Source organism: Perca flavescens, chromosome 11 (genome assembly GCF_004354835.1).
Source record: "Perca flavescens isolate YP-PL-M2 chromosome 11, PFLA_1.0, whole genome shotgun sequence".
Classification (NCBI taxonomy): Eukaryota; Metazoa; Chordata; class Actinopteri; order Perciformes; family Percidae; genus Perca; species Perca flavescens.
In genome coordinates, this window is record NC_041341.1 from 31,806,534 (window position 1) to 31,825,801 (window position 19,268).

Genomic DNA, 19,268 nt, shown 5'->3' on the forward strand with positions numbered 1-19,268 from the left:
TACGTTACTTTGCATTGCGACCACTGGGTGAACAATTGAATAGAGCTCATCAGTGTGGTTCCGGAAGTGAAAATCCCATTCATTTTCTCCATAAGGATTTTGATTATCAGCCATAATGTCTAAACCATCCAAGGTAGACTGACGACGAGCGACAAGGATGTGAAACGGAACGATTCTGCTCTTATAGAAGCTCGAAGTCTGTCTAAAAATCAACCTTCCTTTAAGAAAAAATGTTTTACTCGCAGTTTTATGGAGAAAGCGTAACAGCGACTTCTTTGATTGGTGGAACTCACGGCTAGAGCGAGCTTCTACCATTGACGTCTATGTTAGATTCTGTACACAGTATTGCACCTTTGCCTTTATGTTATTTTGCCCAGAATGAAAGGTTTTAAAACTCTTTATATAAGCATTTAATGAAACGTCAGTGGAGATATTGAACGGGGAAAAACACTTCCTGAACCAGAGCCGTTAAAATAGTGGGTGGTCACTGTTGAACTTTATATGCAGGCAACATAAAATCATAAGGCTTCTGTTGTTAAAATCATCATCTTTAAAGCAGTATTAAATTTTTGGCCACTTGGGGGCAGAGGATCTACCTTCAAACACAGAATCTTATTAAAAGGGATAGTTTGAATCTTTTGAAGTGGGTTTGTATGATGTACTTATTATAGTCAGTGTATTACCGGTACCTACAGTAGATGGCAGTTGGCGCGCCCCAAGTTTGGAGAAGCTGACAGGAGTACCGACACGGAAGCTAAGCAATGTTCTGCTATGTATGGCGCCACACAGGGAAATGTATTTTAGCTACCTAACAAATAAATATCAGTTTAAGTGTGTTCTGCATTTAGAATATTTTCACCACTTCACCTTGCTGTCAGACAGCCCTTTCCGAAGGGAAACTGAAGCCGTTATATCCATCTATCCTCTCTTCAAAGCCACCAGACTCCTTTGACAAAAACTGTCGTTTTACCTCGCAGTACACAGGAATTGCTGGTCTACAGCTGGGGCTGTCTGACAGAAAGGTAAAGCGATGACTTAAATGGATTGTGATTTTTTTTTTTTTTAGGTGGCTAAAATATGTTCTTGCTGCTGCCCTCATCCACAGCCAACCGCCATCTACCCTACCCTAACCCTTTAAGTTGTTTTGGTGAACGTGTTAACTTCAAAATATGTATTTTCAAAGCATTCATTTGGAGTGGTGTTTCAGGTCCCCCAACAAATGTATGTCTAATATTCACTCTCCTTGTTGCTCTGGTTTGGTCTCCACCAGCTCCTGAGGGGAAATCTGGCTATTTAGCTACTAAACTATCCACTATTCGTTTGTCAGCTATTAAGTGCTAGGCAGGTAACGTGAGGGTTTGTCAATGGTGTTGCGCTGAAAACAGTTGCCTAGTGCTGCTAGAAACCAGATTGATGAGAGCAGTGCGAGTGAACCAATAAGTCAAAAGTAAAGTTGTGGGCCATGAAACCAAAAACAATGAGCTGAAAGAGGCTACATAGGTCTTATAAAGTTCATGGCTCATGGAGTGTAGTCTTAATTTAAAGCTATAGTGCACAACTTTTTCATATTAATGAACCTCCGTTATATTCAAGCCATTGCCAAATGAGTTAATACAGAGCTAATTAAGACTATCCACTCCACACAACTCTCTCTGGATTTCTTAGTATGGCTATGTTTACAAAATTGTGTCGTCCAACTTTTGCGCGCATAAACTCAAGTGAAGATAATTGTAGGAGTCCATCATGTTTTTTTAATCCTCTGTGTCTTCCTTGATTTGACAGGATAAATGCTACTAGCAGCTGCGTGGGGGTGGTGCACGATCACCGAAGGTTCGCGTCATGTGGATGCGCCGACAGTGTTGTTGTCATTACTTAGAATTCCTCACGGGGGCGACAGAAACTACACACTATAGCTTTAAGGACACTCATCTTCATTGACCTGATGAGACTTGAATACAAACTTGGTCCTTACAGTATGTTTCACCTCAGTTTGACAGCAAAAATGTCACAAAAACACAAATCACGAGGAATTCTATGTTGAAATGTGACTAAATGTCTCTCCAAACCATTTGGTTATCCTCTCAGTCCAAACCACTCTTGGCTGGATCCAAACCACTCAGCTCAGTTGCTCCCCATAAACATGTGTGTGGACTGTATCCTTGGATTAACTGTCTCTGAATCTATTTTCCTATCAGTATATTATCGTGTTTTGGTTTAAAACTATCCAAGCTAGGTAACAGCCAAACTGGTTGCGCTGGTGTTTTCTGAAGTAAAGTCGTTCGTATAGGTGCTAGCCTCATTGTACTTGATCGGAGTGAGAAGGGGAATCTCCACAGCTTTTTAATGCTCACAAGTCCGCTCTGCTTCATCTTCAGTTGTTTGTAGAGCTGAACGAGCTAATTGTGGATAAGGACCATGAAATGCGTTGGAAGGAGCGGGCCCGCTGGATCAAGTTTGAGGAGGATGTGGAGGAGGAGACAGACCGCTGGGGCAAACCACATGTGGCCTCCCTCTCCTTCCGCAGCTTGCTGGAGCTCCGCCGCACCATCACACACGGTAAACAGCTTCTTCTGCATGCATACAGCTAGGCAGATGTTCACATCTTATGGTTTACCTATTTTCATGTGCAGCTGAAATAAAATCCACAAAGATAAACATGGCATACAAAAAGAAGCAAAACTCATCCAGTGTGTTTTGGGCTAAATTTCTCAAGTAACAATATGTTGACTTGCAAAATGTTCTCCCCCATTTAGCCAAGCGCTGGATGTGAATACTTTTGAAGGAATCTGATTATTAGCAGCCACTTATTATCTTCCTGTACCTTCCTTCCCTAGGTGCCATCCTTCTGGACCTGGAGCAGAACTCTATGCCCGGGATTGTCCATCTGGTGGTGGAGACGATGATCATCTCTGATCAGATCAGAGCCGAGGACAGAGCCGGTGTTCTCCGGGCTCTGCTTCTCAAACACAGGTCAGAAATCAGGCCAACATCACTTTAGTATTTAAAAGACATCTAATTCATTGTACCTTTTTTCAAAGACAACATATGTTTCCGTGCACAGTGGGTTAAACAAATATTTTAAAGTACATGAGGCTGCCTTATAAAGTTCAACTTAGTCAGGCTCTCTTTGACTCGGCTCCACTAAACCTGATATTCAAAATTTTCATAACCATTGTCATGAAGCTGGTCATAGAGCCAACTGTTATGGAAGCATTGCAGGAGTATAAAATGCATAAACACAAATCTGTGGAGAGAATTGAAAATGGTGTATGTGCAGGAATCAGGTTCTTCAGGGTTTAACTAATGGAACATAAGTATGTTAAAAAGGCTGCACTGATCCTGTCCCTGTCAGGAATGCTGTCAAATAATTTCAACACAATTAATACAGTGTTTCCCATAGGATTTTTTTCCGGGGGGGGGGGTGACTCTGCCCCAAAAAGTTGTTGAGCGGGTTGGCTATTGGGGTGCTGCAGGTGATAGTGTTGCTGAATAAATAAAAGCAACATTGATTTACACATCACACAACTATTTATGAGCGTGTCCAAACACGTAACTGTGTGACCACTAGCACAATTGTGGTTTAGTGCACATCATTACGGAAAATAAATAAAAACAACATTGATTTACACATCACACAACTATTTAGTGTGTAGTTTAGTTAGTAACAGTTGAAAATAGGGGCAAGGTTGCGCGACTTTCGATACATTTAACGTGTAGCGGTATGTGAACCGTAAGCGGAGCGGATGTGCCACGAAATGTATCCTTTAACTGGCTACACCAGCTGCGCACACACGGCGTAGGATTGTGTGATTCACAGGCAAGACGGAGAGCTTTTGCTTCGGGGTTGTTGTTTCTTCAGTTTTTTGGAGCTGGCACAGCGCTGTGAAAACGTCAATCTACTGTCAGCTGTTATCAGAGGACGCAGGTGAGGGAAACAAGAAATAGAAATAGAAACTCTCAAAATTAAACTGCCAATACGCTCATTCACAGTCATTAAGTCGTTTCCTGTGTATCGGTAGTTTAATTTAAAAGAAATAACGACAGTTTCTGTGTAAAAGGGCCGCACACACCTTGCGTAAAAAATTAAATAGAAGACTTATGTGGTATGGGAAACACTATGTAATGTAACATTACTTTTGATTTATACCTAATACTGACAACCAGTTCTGTGCTATTTGCTAGAAATCATGGAAAATATTGATACTTGTACTAATATCGCCAGCCTTATCGTGTCACTTTAATGTGAACACTATTTCTGACTTGTAGTTGTTTTATGAGGACTTTCTACTTTTCTATGTTTTTATAAGTTTGATCTGAAAGCCTGAATTAGAACACCTACATGCAGTTTTGGTTAGTCAGTCAAGTGTTAGTTACCATGACACAGATCTTAATTTCATTGCGTTTAATAACAAAGTTGGATGACTCTAGTTGTTTCTTTATCTATGTATGAACTGACCTGTCAGTGTATGGCAGTGTGGATGCAGCTTTGTTTACATTTTGATCATGGGTTGTAGGTATGGCAGCATGAAAACTAAAATCCTAGCCCTCTTCCTCCTCATTTATCATCAAACTCAGGGGAACTGAACAGGGAAATTCCAAATTATGACATTTAACAACACTTGGCTCATCATCTGGTGTACTTCCCCGGGGTTGACTAAGTTACAAATCTTAATACTGTGCTGTAGCTGCACTGGGTCTTAAAGCATAGACCTTCAGATTAAAAGTATGTGTGAGCCATCCTGGCCCTTTGATCTCTGCCTGTTAAGATCTTTGCTTTCTCAGTCAGACTTACTTCTATTTCATACACAAAAGAGGGTTTCAACCTGATGCTCAAAACTACACACCAAGATTGAAAATATAGTGATAGAGGCATTATAAAAACATTTAAATTGGCTTAAAACCAGTTCTGGCTCTGAAGCCGGTAGAAAGGCTTAAAACCAGCCTTTCTACCAATTGTGTTGGCTAAGCACGAGGCTATTTGGGTGTCTTCATTCCAAAAGGTTTCCTGTTTCTCAACAACAGGGTCAGTTGTTATTTTAGCCTTTGAGCTTTTTGGTGCTTAGTTGTTTTAGCATGAGCAGGTTTTTTCCAGCTTGCCCAGTCAGACACTGTTGGTTTCAAGTTTGATGATGTTAAACCAGCAGAAGTATATGTGTGTAGATTTCTAGAGGGGGTGGTTATCATGGCACACCATGACTTGTTTTCAGGTGTCAGGTTCTCAATTCAAAATGGAATTACCGACCAGTGCTTGCCCACAGCAAAGCCAAATTCTCATGCTCACAAAACACCAGAGGGGATAGTTACATCACATCCTGCACTCTGCTAAATATAAAGTCAAATAAACACAAGCATGTGGCTGTGTAATAGATGTGACATGTCATATCCACACTATCTCTAGCTCTCTCAAACGGTCCCCACTTATTGATTGGCCATCGCATTGACACACATGGCTAATGGAACAGTGCTCTACACATAGTGCATTATATAGATCTTAAACAGTTACATAACCTAAAAAACCTGCGTTACCTAAATGTCGGCTGTCAAATGGAATTAACAGAGGAAAGATAAGCCACGCCTGTACAAATGAGGTTTGTCATTCTCGGTCTTTCCCCAGTTCGGTTTAGCTAGAAACATATTTTATTAGTGTGTCTTTTGGTCAGCCTGTCAATCATTACTGTTACTATTGGATGGATTGGCATACAATTTTATTCAGACATTTAAGGTCCCCCTGATGAAGTCCACTAAATGAAATAATCCCCTGACTCTTCCTCTAGCGCTACCAATAGGTCAACAATTTCACTTATACTGTGACATATTTCAACATCTACTAGGTGGATTGGCACAAAAGTTGGTTTGGACATTCATAGTTGCCAGGTGATGAATCCTAAAAACTTTGGAACTCCCCTGACCTTTCCTCTAGCGCCACCAGCAGGTTGACATTGGGTAAATTGTCATTTCATTTGGTTTGTTTGTCATTTTTTTAATGGCCAATGCTCTTAAAAAATGACAAACAGTCCCATTAGCCTTAGCTGTACTTGGTGTTTAGTGCTAGTTAGCAAATGTTAGCATGCTAACCCACTGAGCTAAGTTACTGGACATAGTAAACATTATACTGATAAACACAAGCTTGTTAACATTGTCATTGTTAGCATGCTGATATTAGCATTTGGCCAACAGAGAAGCTAGCATGTTGACTCATTTTTCTTTGAGTGGACTAGCATATGGTGTCAATGCCCACTTGCAACTATATACTATACACTGTTGAAAGGTTCATTTATTTGTTATTATATCATTATTTATTAGCTATTTTGGAGCTTTTGATATTGATATAGAGATTGGTATACATGATTCCTTAGGAGATGGAGGTTACCCAGTTGTCGTAGAATTTCTTTTTAGCACTTTTCAGACTTCTTGTCTAAGTTGGCTTAAAAGTTCTCTACTCATATAAAAACATTGAAAGCTCCAGAACAGCTACTATGTGGGCCTTGGAGTGAGATAGTTTTGACAACTCTTGTTGCAAAGGTCAAGAAAAAAACGTTCACTTATACCTGTTTTAGTTTCCAAGGAACTCATCTTGGCCTTATGTCTCTGTATACAGCTCTGCTCAGCCACTGGTCCAGCATTCTCTGTCTTGCTCCCCCTCTGTTAAACCAGAATGGTACAGTCTGGGTTTGATCAGTTACAGTTTTATTGCATGGACAATGCATCGGTGTGATGACGCTTTAAAAGTTTGGATTAGGCAATAGATTATGGCAAATAATTCAATATTACTAACATTGTTGTGACAAAATGTGTTGTTTCACTCAAACCTAACGGGATGGATTTTGCACACGCAAAGCGACACAACAGATGCACATGAAAATAATCTGGCCAGCGGACATTGTTAGCAGCAGGCCATCATGCGATCATTCCATCTTTCACAGCCTTTCCACATAAAGTCCCAGCATGTCACTGGCTGCTTCCACAGGGGAGAAAACCGACTCTGTCATTAGAGTCATCACCGGTCTGAGATATCCGATTTATGACGTGGAAGGAAACACATTAAGGTGCTGCTAAAATGTAGCTCATCGCTTACTCAGACCACTTTAGAGATCCTCTGGAAACGGCTGAAGCACAATTCACTTCAGTGTCACACCTCGTTCTTTTGTCTCGTGGCGCCGTCGCATCCAACTTGGGCGCCGTCTTATTGGACCGTGTGGGCCTAATGAGGTGATGTCACCATTGGACTGAGCAGTGATGTAATGAAGCAGTGTTCAAAATCTTGGCTGGTGTGACACACTAAAAACTTCTCTGTGAGAGGGAGAGAAATGTGCTTACACTAACATGCACAAAAGCGCAGCTAATAAGGCTACACAGATTAGTCTCCGGCTGTTTTTTTTTATGTTCTAATGCAAATACCACGTTTTGAAAAATTACAGTGTCAGCACAGATTTTCTCTTAGGAGATTTTATTATTTATTTTTATCATCTCTTTATTTGGGGAGAGTGTACAACCATCAGCAAACCATACATGGAATGTCCCCATATCCCCTGTCCCATCCACCCCCAAACTCCCACGGAAATCCATTAACTATGGGATTAGTTTTGTGACTTTAATTCCAAGCAAAACTTCTCAAGTATCAAACAAAACACACTAACTCAAGCAAAAAACTTGTCACCTCAAAGGTAAAACTTAAAACTTGCAAACAAAACATTTGTGTAGTTGTAAACTATTGGTCTTTTATTTGTTTGATATGATGTCCTTTTGTTTACAGTTCCCTCTGCTTCTTTCTCAATGATCAGTCTTTTGCTCTCTCCATCACGTTTGCAGTCATGCTCCCAGCTTTCTCCTTTGCGCTCCCTGAGTTTTTGCTTGCGATTCTGACACAAATATCTCGCGTGGGCGGGTCTTACAGGGGTGCGCCCCCATTGGCTAATGAGTGTTAAGGGAAAGTTAAGGGAAAGTTTGAGTGACAGCTCACCCTCAGTGCAGGTAAACTAACGTTGGACAGATGGTGCGTTCTTTTTGTCCACCAAAGTCGATTTACGAGTTTTTTTTCCGGAGTTACGAACCGGAAGTTGCAAAAAGAACGCCACTGAGGTCGTATTTACGACTCGTCAAGTCGTCTGAACTCAGAGGACCCCGAGTTCACTTTCAAAGATGGCTACGTCGTGCATCACACATAGTAAACATTGTGGTTTTCTACAATTTTAAGCACTTTTGTCTTTGTTGTAACCAAATGAAGAAGTCGTACACATAGCACTGTATACTGCTACCTATAGGCATGTCGCTACAGTCTTATTATGAGTTAAATACCGCCTGATTAGTTATTTTGTAGCTTGTGCAGCTGAGACGCTTGGTTGCTATATGACAACAACGGCTAAGCCGAGCCTTGAGCAGAAAGCAGAGCAGTAGCCCAATGTTAATGTTAATCAAAACGTAATTTTCATGTATCAAACTGTGAAATATAGTTGTGTAATATGTCAATAACTGGGTGAATAGAATCCTAAATGTTACTAAAAATGTTACAAAAATCCATCTTTTCTCCAACTCGTAGTATTGTGTGACAAAAAGAACGCAACAACCCACGGTTACTCGTTTTCCGACATGGATGTGACGTCACACTAGAGCTACTAGTCGCGATTACAAGACAAAAAGAACGCACCAAGAGTCTGGTCTGGAGGACACACAAGTCACTCCACAGGGGATTACTACAAGATTAATAAAGTGTAAGTATTGATCATATATATATTATCTGTGATCTACGTTGCAAGCATGGTTACTAGACATTTGTTGTTTCGTTGTGTTAAGTTACTAGCTAGCTTGCTAGCTAGTGAAGCTTTTTTAAGTTAGCATTTAACGTTAACTATACTGTTAACGTTATCTAAAACTTGTAGCCACCGGCTACCTTACTGAGCTAATTTACCATGGGAATCATGTATTCTTCGTGAGGCCTTACTCAATGGAGCTGTATTAATTATCGTCTTCTCTCTGTAGAGACCTGCAGGACCCGAGCAGAGCTACGATGCTCTCCCAGGTAACCTTAGGTTAGTAACGTAGCTATATTATGGTCTATTAGGAAAAATTATTATCCAGCTAACTACTAATTGTTGTGGTTGCTATTGGCCTGATAATACACAATGCTAGGGTATTGGTTAAGTTGTACAATGTAGAAGCTGTGAATGTAATGTATTATATATAGAGTTCGACACATAGCTACATTAGATAATGTTCCATCTGTACACACTGCTTCTTCTTTCTTTGCACTACCTTAAGATGACAGATAACGGACATATTTTTTGTATTTCTTAGCACTGTAAATGTCAACAATATTTAGAATGAATGCATAGTGTTACTACTGTCCAAACTATGTACTTTAACTAACACACAATGCCCTTGACAAATACTTTTTTTTTACAATTATTTATTATTGAGCTAATTTCAAACACTTTTTATGATCCAATAAGGTACTTCAAGCTTTACAATAAGAAGTCAAGGAAGTGAAGGACTACAGCCACATCCCAGCCCTTCAGAGAACTGTCCTGCAGAAAATGCTGTTGTCCAGACTGGAGCGGTGGGCCATCAGTGAGCTCAGGAGACCAGATGATCCCAGGAGACCAGGAGTTTTGTGTGATATTCCTGCACCACCCTCAGAAGTGTTGTTGCAGACACAAATCAGCAGAGAAATACAGCTTGCCTTAGGTGAAACTGAATATGTGAAATATATACATAACCCAATTACTCAGTATGTTTGTTTGTTGTTGGTGATGAAAAACTGACCCTGACCTGTGATGTACTGCAAATAATGACTGACACTGAGTTCCAACTTCTTCTACCACCGGGGCCCCAGCAAAATATGTTCAAATATCCATTATGTATGTGAAGTTTTATATTGGACTAAAAATAAAGCATTATAATAGTTTCAACCTTATTTCCTGTTTTATATAATGAACCAAACAGACAAGGGTGAATGTAAAAAATGTTTTAATATATTATGTGCATTTTAAATGCCTTAGCATTATAGCTAACCTTAAATTCTAACTTAAAAAAAAGCTTTACTAGCTAGCTAGCTAGAAACTTAACACAACGAATCAACAAATGTCTAGTAACCATGCTTGCAACGTAGATCACAGATAATATATATATGATCAATACTTACACTTTATTAATCTTGTAGTAATCCCCTGTGGAGTGGCTTGTGTGTCCTCCAGACCAGAGTCTGTCTCTAATGTTAGTTTACCTGCACTGAGGCTGAGCTGTCACTCAAACTTTCCCTGAACTTTCCCTTAACACTCATTAGCCAATGGGGACGCACCCCTGTAAGACCCGCCCACCCAAGATATTTGTGTCAGAATCGAAAGCAAAAATTCAGGGAGCGCAAAGGAGAAAGCTGGGAGCATGACTGCAAACGTGATGGAGAGAGCAAAAGACTGATCATTAAGAAAGAAGCAGAGGGAACTGTAAACAAAAGGACATCATATCAAACAAATAAAAGACCAATAGTTTACAACTACACAAATGTTTTGTTTGCAAGTTTTAAGTTTAAGGTAACAATTTTTTTGCTTGAGTTAGTGTTTTTTGTTTGATACTTGAGAAGTTTTGCTTGGAATTAAAGTCACAAAACTAATCCCATAATTAACACATGCATACATTCATACATACAAGCACACATATATACACAGACAAATGCATTTTTTTTTAAATTACAACAAAAAAACATTACAAATCATAGCATCATTGCATTATCATTGTTGACAACCTTTAAAAAAGCCCTCCAAACAAGAAATCAACGGGAACTAGAAGTCCATGAAAAATATGACCACGATTACATTTTTCCAAAGTTAGTTTCTCTTACGGTAAAAATTGTGACACTTGATCCAAAAGCAACTTGAAGGTTGCCATAGATTCATTTTTCCAAAAAAGTAATATACATTTCTTTTCAAAGTATGTTATAATAATTAATATTCTACTTTTTATCTAACTGAACATCTGGGAAATCATTTAAAAAACACAGACAAGGGTTTACCTCACATCGTAGGAGATTTCTAATTCGCCCAAATGGAAAGGTAGTTAAGATTTGGAAGGACTTTTCTAACTAATGAGCTGAATTGCAATTGCATGAGGTACAGCTCTTTAACATGTTGAATAAACAGAAGGTAAATTAGATGAACAAGAATCACAGCTGTGCTTGTCATTTCTAGAATCCAAATGATCTTGCAGCCCTCTTAATTAAGAACATATTTCTTAACAATGCTTTGTCGTTTTTTTACAAGCAAAGACTGAACTATTATCATATTATAATCGTAATTTAATTCATCCTCAGGCTAGAGAAATAACAAGTAGATAGACATTCCTGTTGACGTTTCTGATAATTGGGAGAAATATATATATATAAAACATTTGAGCATGGGAACAGTAGCTTGACAAAATTATCGTAATTATTAGCAGCTGAAAGAGATCCACGGCAACTCGTCCAACTCCATTTGTTGATGAAGGCCATAAGATGACTTAAAAGCCTAAGTGGACCTTGAGTGTTAAGAATAATGTGTCATTAAGCATGTACTGATATACAGTATCTATGAATGAAATGAAAGCACAATGTTGTGTTGGTGCCCCCTGTCACTCTGCACTTGTTGGTCTTCCACCATAGTGCTACAATGGTTTGGGTTTTTCTTTGAATGACTGAAGCTAAGGTAAAGTCTCTGTAGAGTCATTTCAGTAACAGCTATCAGATAAAGCGGAAATGAAACATAATAAAGAACAGTCCTCCCAGTACCAAATGCTTTTTAGCCATGCTAGCAGTGGAACTAGCATGACGTTTGATACAGACATTTATGATTAGGGCTGGCTATTTTTAAAACATTACGATATCAGTACCAGTACACTTAAAATGATGCCGTTACCAATAGAGTAACTTTTTTTGGTACTCAATACCTATGCATTCAGTTGTGTAAAATAGATGGCGCTCTTGGTTTAAAGAAAAAGGCTCAAGGAATTGGATTTCAGTGGTTTTTTAACCCTTTGTTGAACAGAGATCGCCATCTAGTGGGCTTAGAAAATGAAGATAATGGTTCATGAAGATTCATGAAGCTTCAATTTTTTTCTATATCTGGGTACAAAAAGGAGTGAATGCAGGTATCGTTTGACTGGAGAAGTTCCGATACTACTTAATACTGGGTTATGTCAGTGGATATATTAAAGGAATCAAAATACTGATACCCAGCCCTACAAATACTGATACCCAGACCTACTGATCCACAGTGGATAAATCCTATGGACTTTGGTGATCCTTTTATCTAGTACCACAGGCAAGTCAAAGTTTCAAGTACACAGTGAACTTCTTTACATTACCTGGATGAATTGGCACACAATTTGATGCAGATATTCATGGTACCAAGAGATTATATCATGACCACTTTGCTGATTCCCTGACTTTTCATCTAGCGCCATTGTCAGGTTAACAATTTAATTTGTACTTATCGTACTTTGGTGGATAAAATGAATGGCATTCCCAACAGCATCCGCTGTGCTTTCTGCTAATTAGCAAATGTTAGCATGTTAACACACTAAAACTAAGATGGTGAACATTGCTAAACATCAGTGTGTTAACGTTGTCACTGTGAGCATATTAGCATGCTGAAATTAGCATTTCACTCCAATTCTTTTTCTTTCTTTTTTTCCACAGCCATCCGAGCGATCTGAAACATTTCTTTCACCGCCACCACTCATCCAGCAGTCTCCATGGCAGCTTCAATCACAACAACATCCCGGACACCAATCTGCCGCTGGTGGCCGAAGAGCAGGAGGAGCACCCGGATAGCAAAGGGCCGGTATACGACCCAAAGCAAGACGTCTTTGTCACCCTGTTTGTAAGTTTCCTCTTTCTTTTTTTTTATTTATTTGCCCTTCACTCTCAGTCTTGTATAAAGTACTTAAAAGCTTGAGAAATACTTGAGTACAAGTACCAGAAAGTGACTTTGGTAGAACTTAGTCATCTTTTGGGAATTTACTTGAGTAAAAAATCTTAAAGTATCTGACATTTACTGTACTTAAGTATCAAAACTAATTTTCTGATATTAAATATACGTAATTATTAGAAGTAAAAGTAAAAAAAAAACTTTATTATTAACTTTATTGTGGCTTCCTTATGGTAAAGCATAGTATTCAGGGTTTCCATGCCTTCTTAAACATCTAATTCAAAGTCTGACATTAACAAAGAGAAAAACAGAAACTGAATTTTCATTCTTTTGTGAGGAAGAATCTTTCACTCCAACGTACGAAAGCATTTCTTGCAAATACGGCCACAGATGTCTTACATTATCTTCACCGCTGTCGTCGGGGTGGTCGTTGTCTGTTGTGTTGGCGCCAGAGCTTGCAGCAGGTGCTTCTATGACGCTATCAATTATGCTTCCTTCTCTTCTTTAGTTTTGGCGCTTGGCAATAAACAGGCATTACGTCACAAACTGGAATGGAGCGTGCATTAACTTACAATCTAGGAGCAATGATTTGCCAAACCTCCTTTTACAGTCTTCAGAAATTTCTTCTGATTTTATTTTGTAGTAACGAGTAATGAAGATGCTTAGGGGAAATGTAACAGAGTAAAAGTATACATTTTTGGCCGGTTTTCACGTGCTCGGCCATGACCGGCGACAGGCAGGTCAGTCTGACATATGCCGATTTCATGCCGGTCAACGCTACAATTAACTGACAACAAGTTATACGAGTTACAGTTCTCAAGGACGCACGCACACACGGACGCGACAGCACAGTCTCTTTTTCCTTTCTCTCAACTTTTCCGCCGTGTGTGGCGCATATCCGCTCGCAGTGTGAAGGGCGTGTCCGCGCTATTCTCACACATGTAGGGAACCTCGTGAATTAACCTGCAACATGTCAGCTGTTTGGAAATTCTTCAGTGTGTGCAGAAGATAACAAGTTTGCAATATGCGACACCTGCAAGGAAAAAGTAGGGCGTGGAGGGACGACACCAAGAACCAAAATCACATTTTTTTTAGTTGGATATTGGATGTGAAAAGAAGAAATGGTTCTAACATTGCACTTTAGATGTGTGTGAATTTCCCAAGCCAGGAGTAATTTATATAGTTCTATTTTATAGCAACCCATTATCTGTTCCAAAAATGTTCTATGTTCTGTGCAAAATGTTCTATTAAAGAAAAGATAGAAAATAAATAATTGTGTGTGCTGTAAAGTGGTTAGAAAAAATTTAAATCGGAATCGGCTAAAATCGGTTATTGGCTGGCCTAACTCAAAGGAAATCAGAAATTGGAATCGGCCTAGAAAGTTGTAATTGGTGCATCTCTAATTTTTATGTGTATTTTTAAAAGTAAAAGTTCCCAGAAATATAAATAATGAAGTAAAGTACAGATACGTGAAAATTCTACTTAAGTACAGTAACAAACTATTTGTCCTCTATTTGTTACATTACAACACTGACTACGTTTACAAGCTGTCAATTTTCGGCTTATGGTCGGATTAAGGTCATTATTCGGGTTTCTGAAACATTCGGAATAACCCGTTTACATGCGTGAGCAGAGAGAGTTACTCCTGTATACATGGAATTTGTAATCAATTGGACCTCAACTATATTATAATAGTATATAATTATTATTATAACTATGTTTTCTGGCGCATACAAGAAGTTCCTCTACTCAAAAGATCAAGATTCCTTGCGAATAGAACATGCACAGAACACAAATCAATGTTCCTTTTGATGGGGATATGCCGATACGCGTTTACATGACCAAAATGTCGAGTTAGAAAAGGGGTAACCCAGGTAGCATATTCGGGTTTTTGCCGGTGTTTACATGGCCATGCGCGACCGGGTTATTGCTAATATTCCGGTTTTGAACGGGTTATTGGCTGCATGTAAATGTAGTGACTGTTCACTCTACAGCCTTATTCTTCACACATTTGCATGTTGTGTCAATTCGAGAAGCTGGTGACAGAGATCTGAAAGATAGGAGATCTGGGTGATGATAGAAGTTGACAGAGTTGAAACAGTGCAGGCAGACAGCACATTAAATATGATTTACAAAAAGCCAACGTAAGCGATTAACTAGCTTTGACAAGATACCACAAGGATAATTGAACTCAGCTATTTAAATGGACAGAGATAAAAGCCACTTTGAGCTGTCTTGTTCCAGTTTATGGTTTGCATTAAGTTCCAAGAATCAGCAGTAAGTGCAGATTTAAGCGTGATTACATGACATTCCTGATGTGAGGCCTGTGGCTCTTGCATTGTTCTTTGAAACGCCCCTGCATGAGGTCAGAAGTCATGTATGTAGTACTTGAAGTGGGAGAATGCAAGGCTCTCTGGGCCACATGTGTTGCATTATGTTCTTAGTCAGCTTACAGGTGTTCCTAGTTAAAGCTTCTTGATGCATTAACTGTGAAAACTTAATGCTACCCGTGGCTTAAAATGTTGTCAAATTCAAAACAGCCTATTAAAAACATTTTGTCCAAACATAAAGAACCAGTCATCCAGTTGTGCAGTTTAAAATGAATTGTGCAGGGCCATTAGAAAAATTATTATCCACACACACATTGCTATTTCACATTATTGGTCCCGTGGTACGTTATGGTGTCACATCACGTTGGTCGGGGCAACAATGTGGATAATCTTGGTTCGGTTCTTCCTTCCAAGAAATCTCTCCACCCTCTGCCTCCTGAGAGCCATCCAGCTGCAGCCAGATCGCTGAAACTCCTCGCCAAGATTCCCAAAGATGCCGAAGCTGTCATTGTTTTAGTTGGTAAGCTCCGTGACTTTTGACAAAGTGGATTTGAGGAATTATGTTTTTTTATTTCTTTTAGAAACTGCTAAGAGATAAATCTGCTTGTTCTTAGTTCTCCATTAGACTGGGCCTCAAATACAGAAATAAAATAATTGAATTAAATCAGTAGAACACCACAGTGTCACCGCTAATGGAACCTACTTCTGTGTGTATTCTACTGTAGTTTGAGGTGTTAACGCTGCTTTGCTAAGCCCCCTGAGGAGTTGGAAAGCATTCACTGTAAATCTGCAGGATGTCTTGATGTAGCCTTAACAGCAACTTAGCACTATAGAAGATGGCAATGGGTAGGAGGAGGCATTTTCCAGATCAACTTCTGTTGAGATATTTCAGAGTAAACCGGTGATGGATGTACCAATAGCCCAAGCCCCCCTTATACAGAGATGTGGAAAACCTCAATCGACTAAACTTGTGGTTCACTGTCTTTTTTTTCTTTCAGGCTGCGTGGAGTTTCTGGAGCAGCCGGCCATGGCCTTTGTCAGGTTGAATGAGGCAGTCATTCTGGAATCCGTGCTGGAGGTCCCCGTCCCTGTCCGCTTTATCTTTGTCCTGCTTGGTCCCACCCAGTCCAACGTGGACTATCATGAGATTGGACGCTCCTTCTCCACTCTCATGTCTGACAAGGTGAATAAAACTTTATTCATACTCAAGGGATCATTGAGGTGCAGCCCTCATGTACAATGACATGGAGTTACAAAGACAAAGAAAACAACACAGAGAAGGAAGCAACACCATCATAAGAACATAGAAAGACACTAAAACCTTCCGAAATGGAAAAAACAAAACAATGTGATAAACAGATCAGGACATTTAGGATGCAAAAGTAATACAACTATGTAAAGCAATTCCAAGTAGAAGTCTGGAGTTCCAAAATCAGATTTCTAAAATGTCCAAAAGGCACATATGAGTTGATTTTAAGTGCTGTGTTTGTTCCACGGGTCAAACCTAAAAGATGTAAACCAACATTTTAATCAGATGATTAAAGGATTGAGTCACAAGAACCAAAGACAACGATGGGTTATGCCATTTATACACTCAAACATTAAGAATTAGATTTAGATTTGACATGGATTTAAAATATGCAAACATTAAAGGGGGATGTATGGGGCATGTGTTTGTAGTTGCGGTTATTCAGTGTTGTGTTGGACATCGAAAATGTATCTCTCTTTTTAGCTTTTTTTTTACCAATTTTCACTTAACCACAAAGTGGACAGCCCAGACAATTCTCCCAGTATTATCAAGTCAAGAGAGGAATGGGGAAAAAGATGCACTCACAAAAAAGCTGCTAATCATCCCCCTCGAAAGGATTTATGAAGCAGCCATTTGGATGTATTCATGTTGCATAAATTCATTCTGGTGATGACATTCAATTGTATTTTGTTGCAGAACTTCCATGAGGTGGCCTATTTTGCTGACGACAGACAGGACCTCTTGAATGGTATCAATGAATTCTTGGACTGCAGCATCGTCATTCCACCATCAGATGTGGAGGGCAAAGACCTCCTGAAGACAGTGGCCGACTTCCAGAAGCAGATGCTGCGCAAAAGAAAGGAAAGAGAACTCAAGAGGCAGCACTCCTCATCGGGAATGGAGCTCAACAATAAAGGTACTCTTGTCAAGTCTCTAATAAAAAAAAGCTTATTTTTCCAAGCCAAATCCTCATTACTAGGTTTGGAGGACGCACCTCCGATTCTGCAAACCAATGTTAGTCCTGCAATGCAAACACAGGACAACCCCAAAAGTCAGACTATTTTTAAATTACGTGCAGACCATTCCCTGCATTTGCATTGTTAAAAACATAGATGTGAAATGTTTGAGAGCAACAAATCAGCAACAAAAAAAAACAGAGAAACTGCTGTACTTTTCAATAAACAAAACTCAAGTGATCTGTTGGTTAGATTGGTAGAATTTCCACATTTTGTATCAGTTAAAAGATCTTGTAGCCTGACGAGCCAGACCCACATCAAGATGTTGGATCTGGGAACTCACCATTGACAGAGCTCAAGCCGAGGGGCGGGATAAACGCTTGTCTTTCAAATTCCCTCACCACGTAATAGGATAGCGCTACAACCAGGCAGAGCAACGAAGAAGGTAGCCGAGCTAGTTGATAGATTAAACTTTTGGTATCCAGTCGGAAAAACTCTGAACACATCTTCCTTATTTAAGAATGATTTCAGTGCCGTTCTTTGTTCTTTTCTCAAAGAAAAGCTTAACTCCAAGTCTTCCAGAAGACCGCTGTTCCCAGCAGCAGTAGCCATAAGCCCCGCCCACCCACTCTATTCACGATGTGATTGGCCTGACCAGAATTTGGTTTTTCCAGCTCGCAAGCCAACGGAGAGTGCCTAGACCCCCCTGGCTGCAAAATAAATTTGCTGCCACTAGGGTGCGTCTAGATGTCTAGGCTAAAGATCTTGACCTTAATTAGGTAATAATCAGCCTTTCCATTCAGAATTAACATCCAATTGTATTATTAGGAATAACATAACTCTTAATAATATGATGCTTATAATATGATGATTAATGCTTTAAAGCTGCCTTTCACTTGTTTGGAAGTCAGTCCAATCAGTATTTTTTACCATATACATTTGATGCATAAATATAAATAATTACATAAATAACTAAAGTGTTTGACAGATATATTGTAGATCATAGATACAAAATTGACATTGTGTGTTCCTCAGGAGTTTTTTTTGGATACAACCACATGGGACCACATGGGCATTTTCATCCTACACAAAGTAGCTAGGGGATTAGGATGGCATTAGTCTATATCGATGACGTTTCATTTCCGGGATTGAAATTCCGCCGGATGTTCCGCTTTCTTTGTGTTGGCGTTGTAACCTCCGGTGGATTTGTGAGGACTATGGTTAACTGCTCCTCAGATCTCTGCAGGGTAAATCCAGACAGCTAGCTAGACTATCTGTCCAATCTGAGTTTTCTGATGCACAACTAAAACTACTTTTTAACGTACACATGTTCCACCGAAACAAGTTCCTTCCCGAGGCTATTTTGCAGAGGCACCGTCATTGTGTCCGGGGCTTAGCGCCGGCCAAGACGATTGTGATTGGTTTAAAGAAATGCCAATAAACCAGAGTGGGAGTTTTTCCCCCATCCCGGAATGCTTTGTGGACTAGCCAGACCCTCCTCTGCAGCGCTGTGGAGAAAGGTCTGGCAATGCGAAACTAGGATGGCATTAATCTTTATTTTTCTTAAAATAAAAAAATTAAAACGTATAAAAGGAACTAACCCAACAATTCATTAGTCCATCCCTTAATACTTTTCCAAATTCCCAGCTGTTCAGGTCTAAGTCTTCCAACTAATGAAGTAAATAAAATAAGAAAACAGTGTGATCATGGTAACGAAGAAACATGTCACCTAGTGCAACAGATACACAGAAAATACTTAGTTAGTTTTGATCTTTTCATGGGATTTGTTCATAATAAGACAAACATAGAAGGTGCGTCTTTGCTTTTTGCACTACAG

General features: G+C 39.5%; 1 protein-coding gene across 2 annotated transcripts in view; it reads left to right on the plus strand.

The window, feature by feature from the left end:
• Positions 1-19,268, plus strand: part of slc4a3 (solute carrier family 4 member 3) — an 89,906-nt gene that overhangs the window by 51,382 nt on the left and 19,256 nt on the right. For both annotated transcript variants that reach the window (XM_028590966.1, XM_028590968.1), the window contains 6 exons: positions 2,376-2,556; positions 2,835-2,970; positions 12,665-12,848; positions 15,641-15,746; positions 16,225-16,409; positions 17,172-17,391. In XM_028590966.1, coding sequence (XP_028446767.1) covers positions 2,376-2,556; positions 2,835-2,970; positions 12,665-12,848; positions 15,641-15,746; positions 16,225-16,409; positions 17,172-17,391 — 1,012 coding nt within the window. The remainder of the gene's footprint in view (positions 1-2,375; positions 2,557-2,834; positions 2,971-12,664; positions 12,849-15,640; positions 15,747-16,224; positions 16,410-17,171; positions 17,392-19,268) is intronic.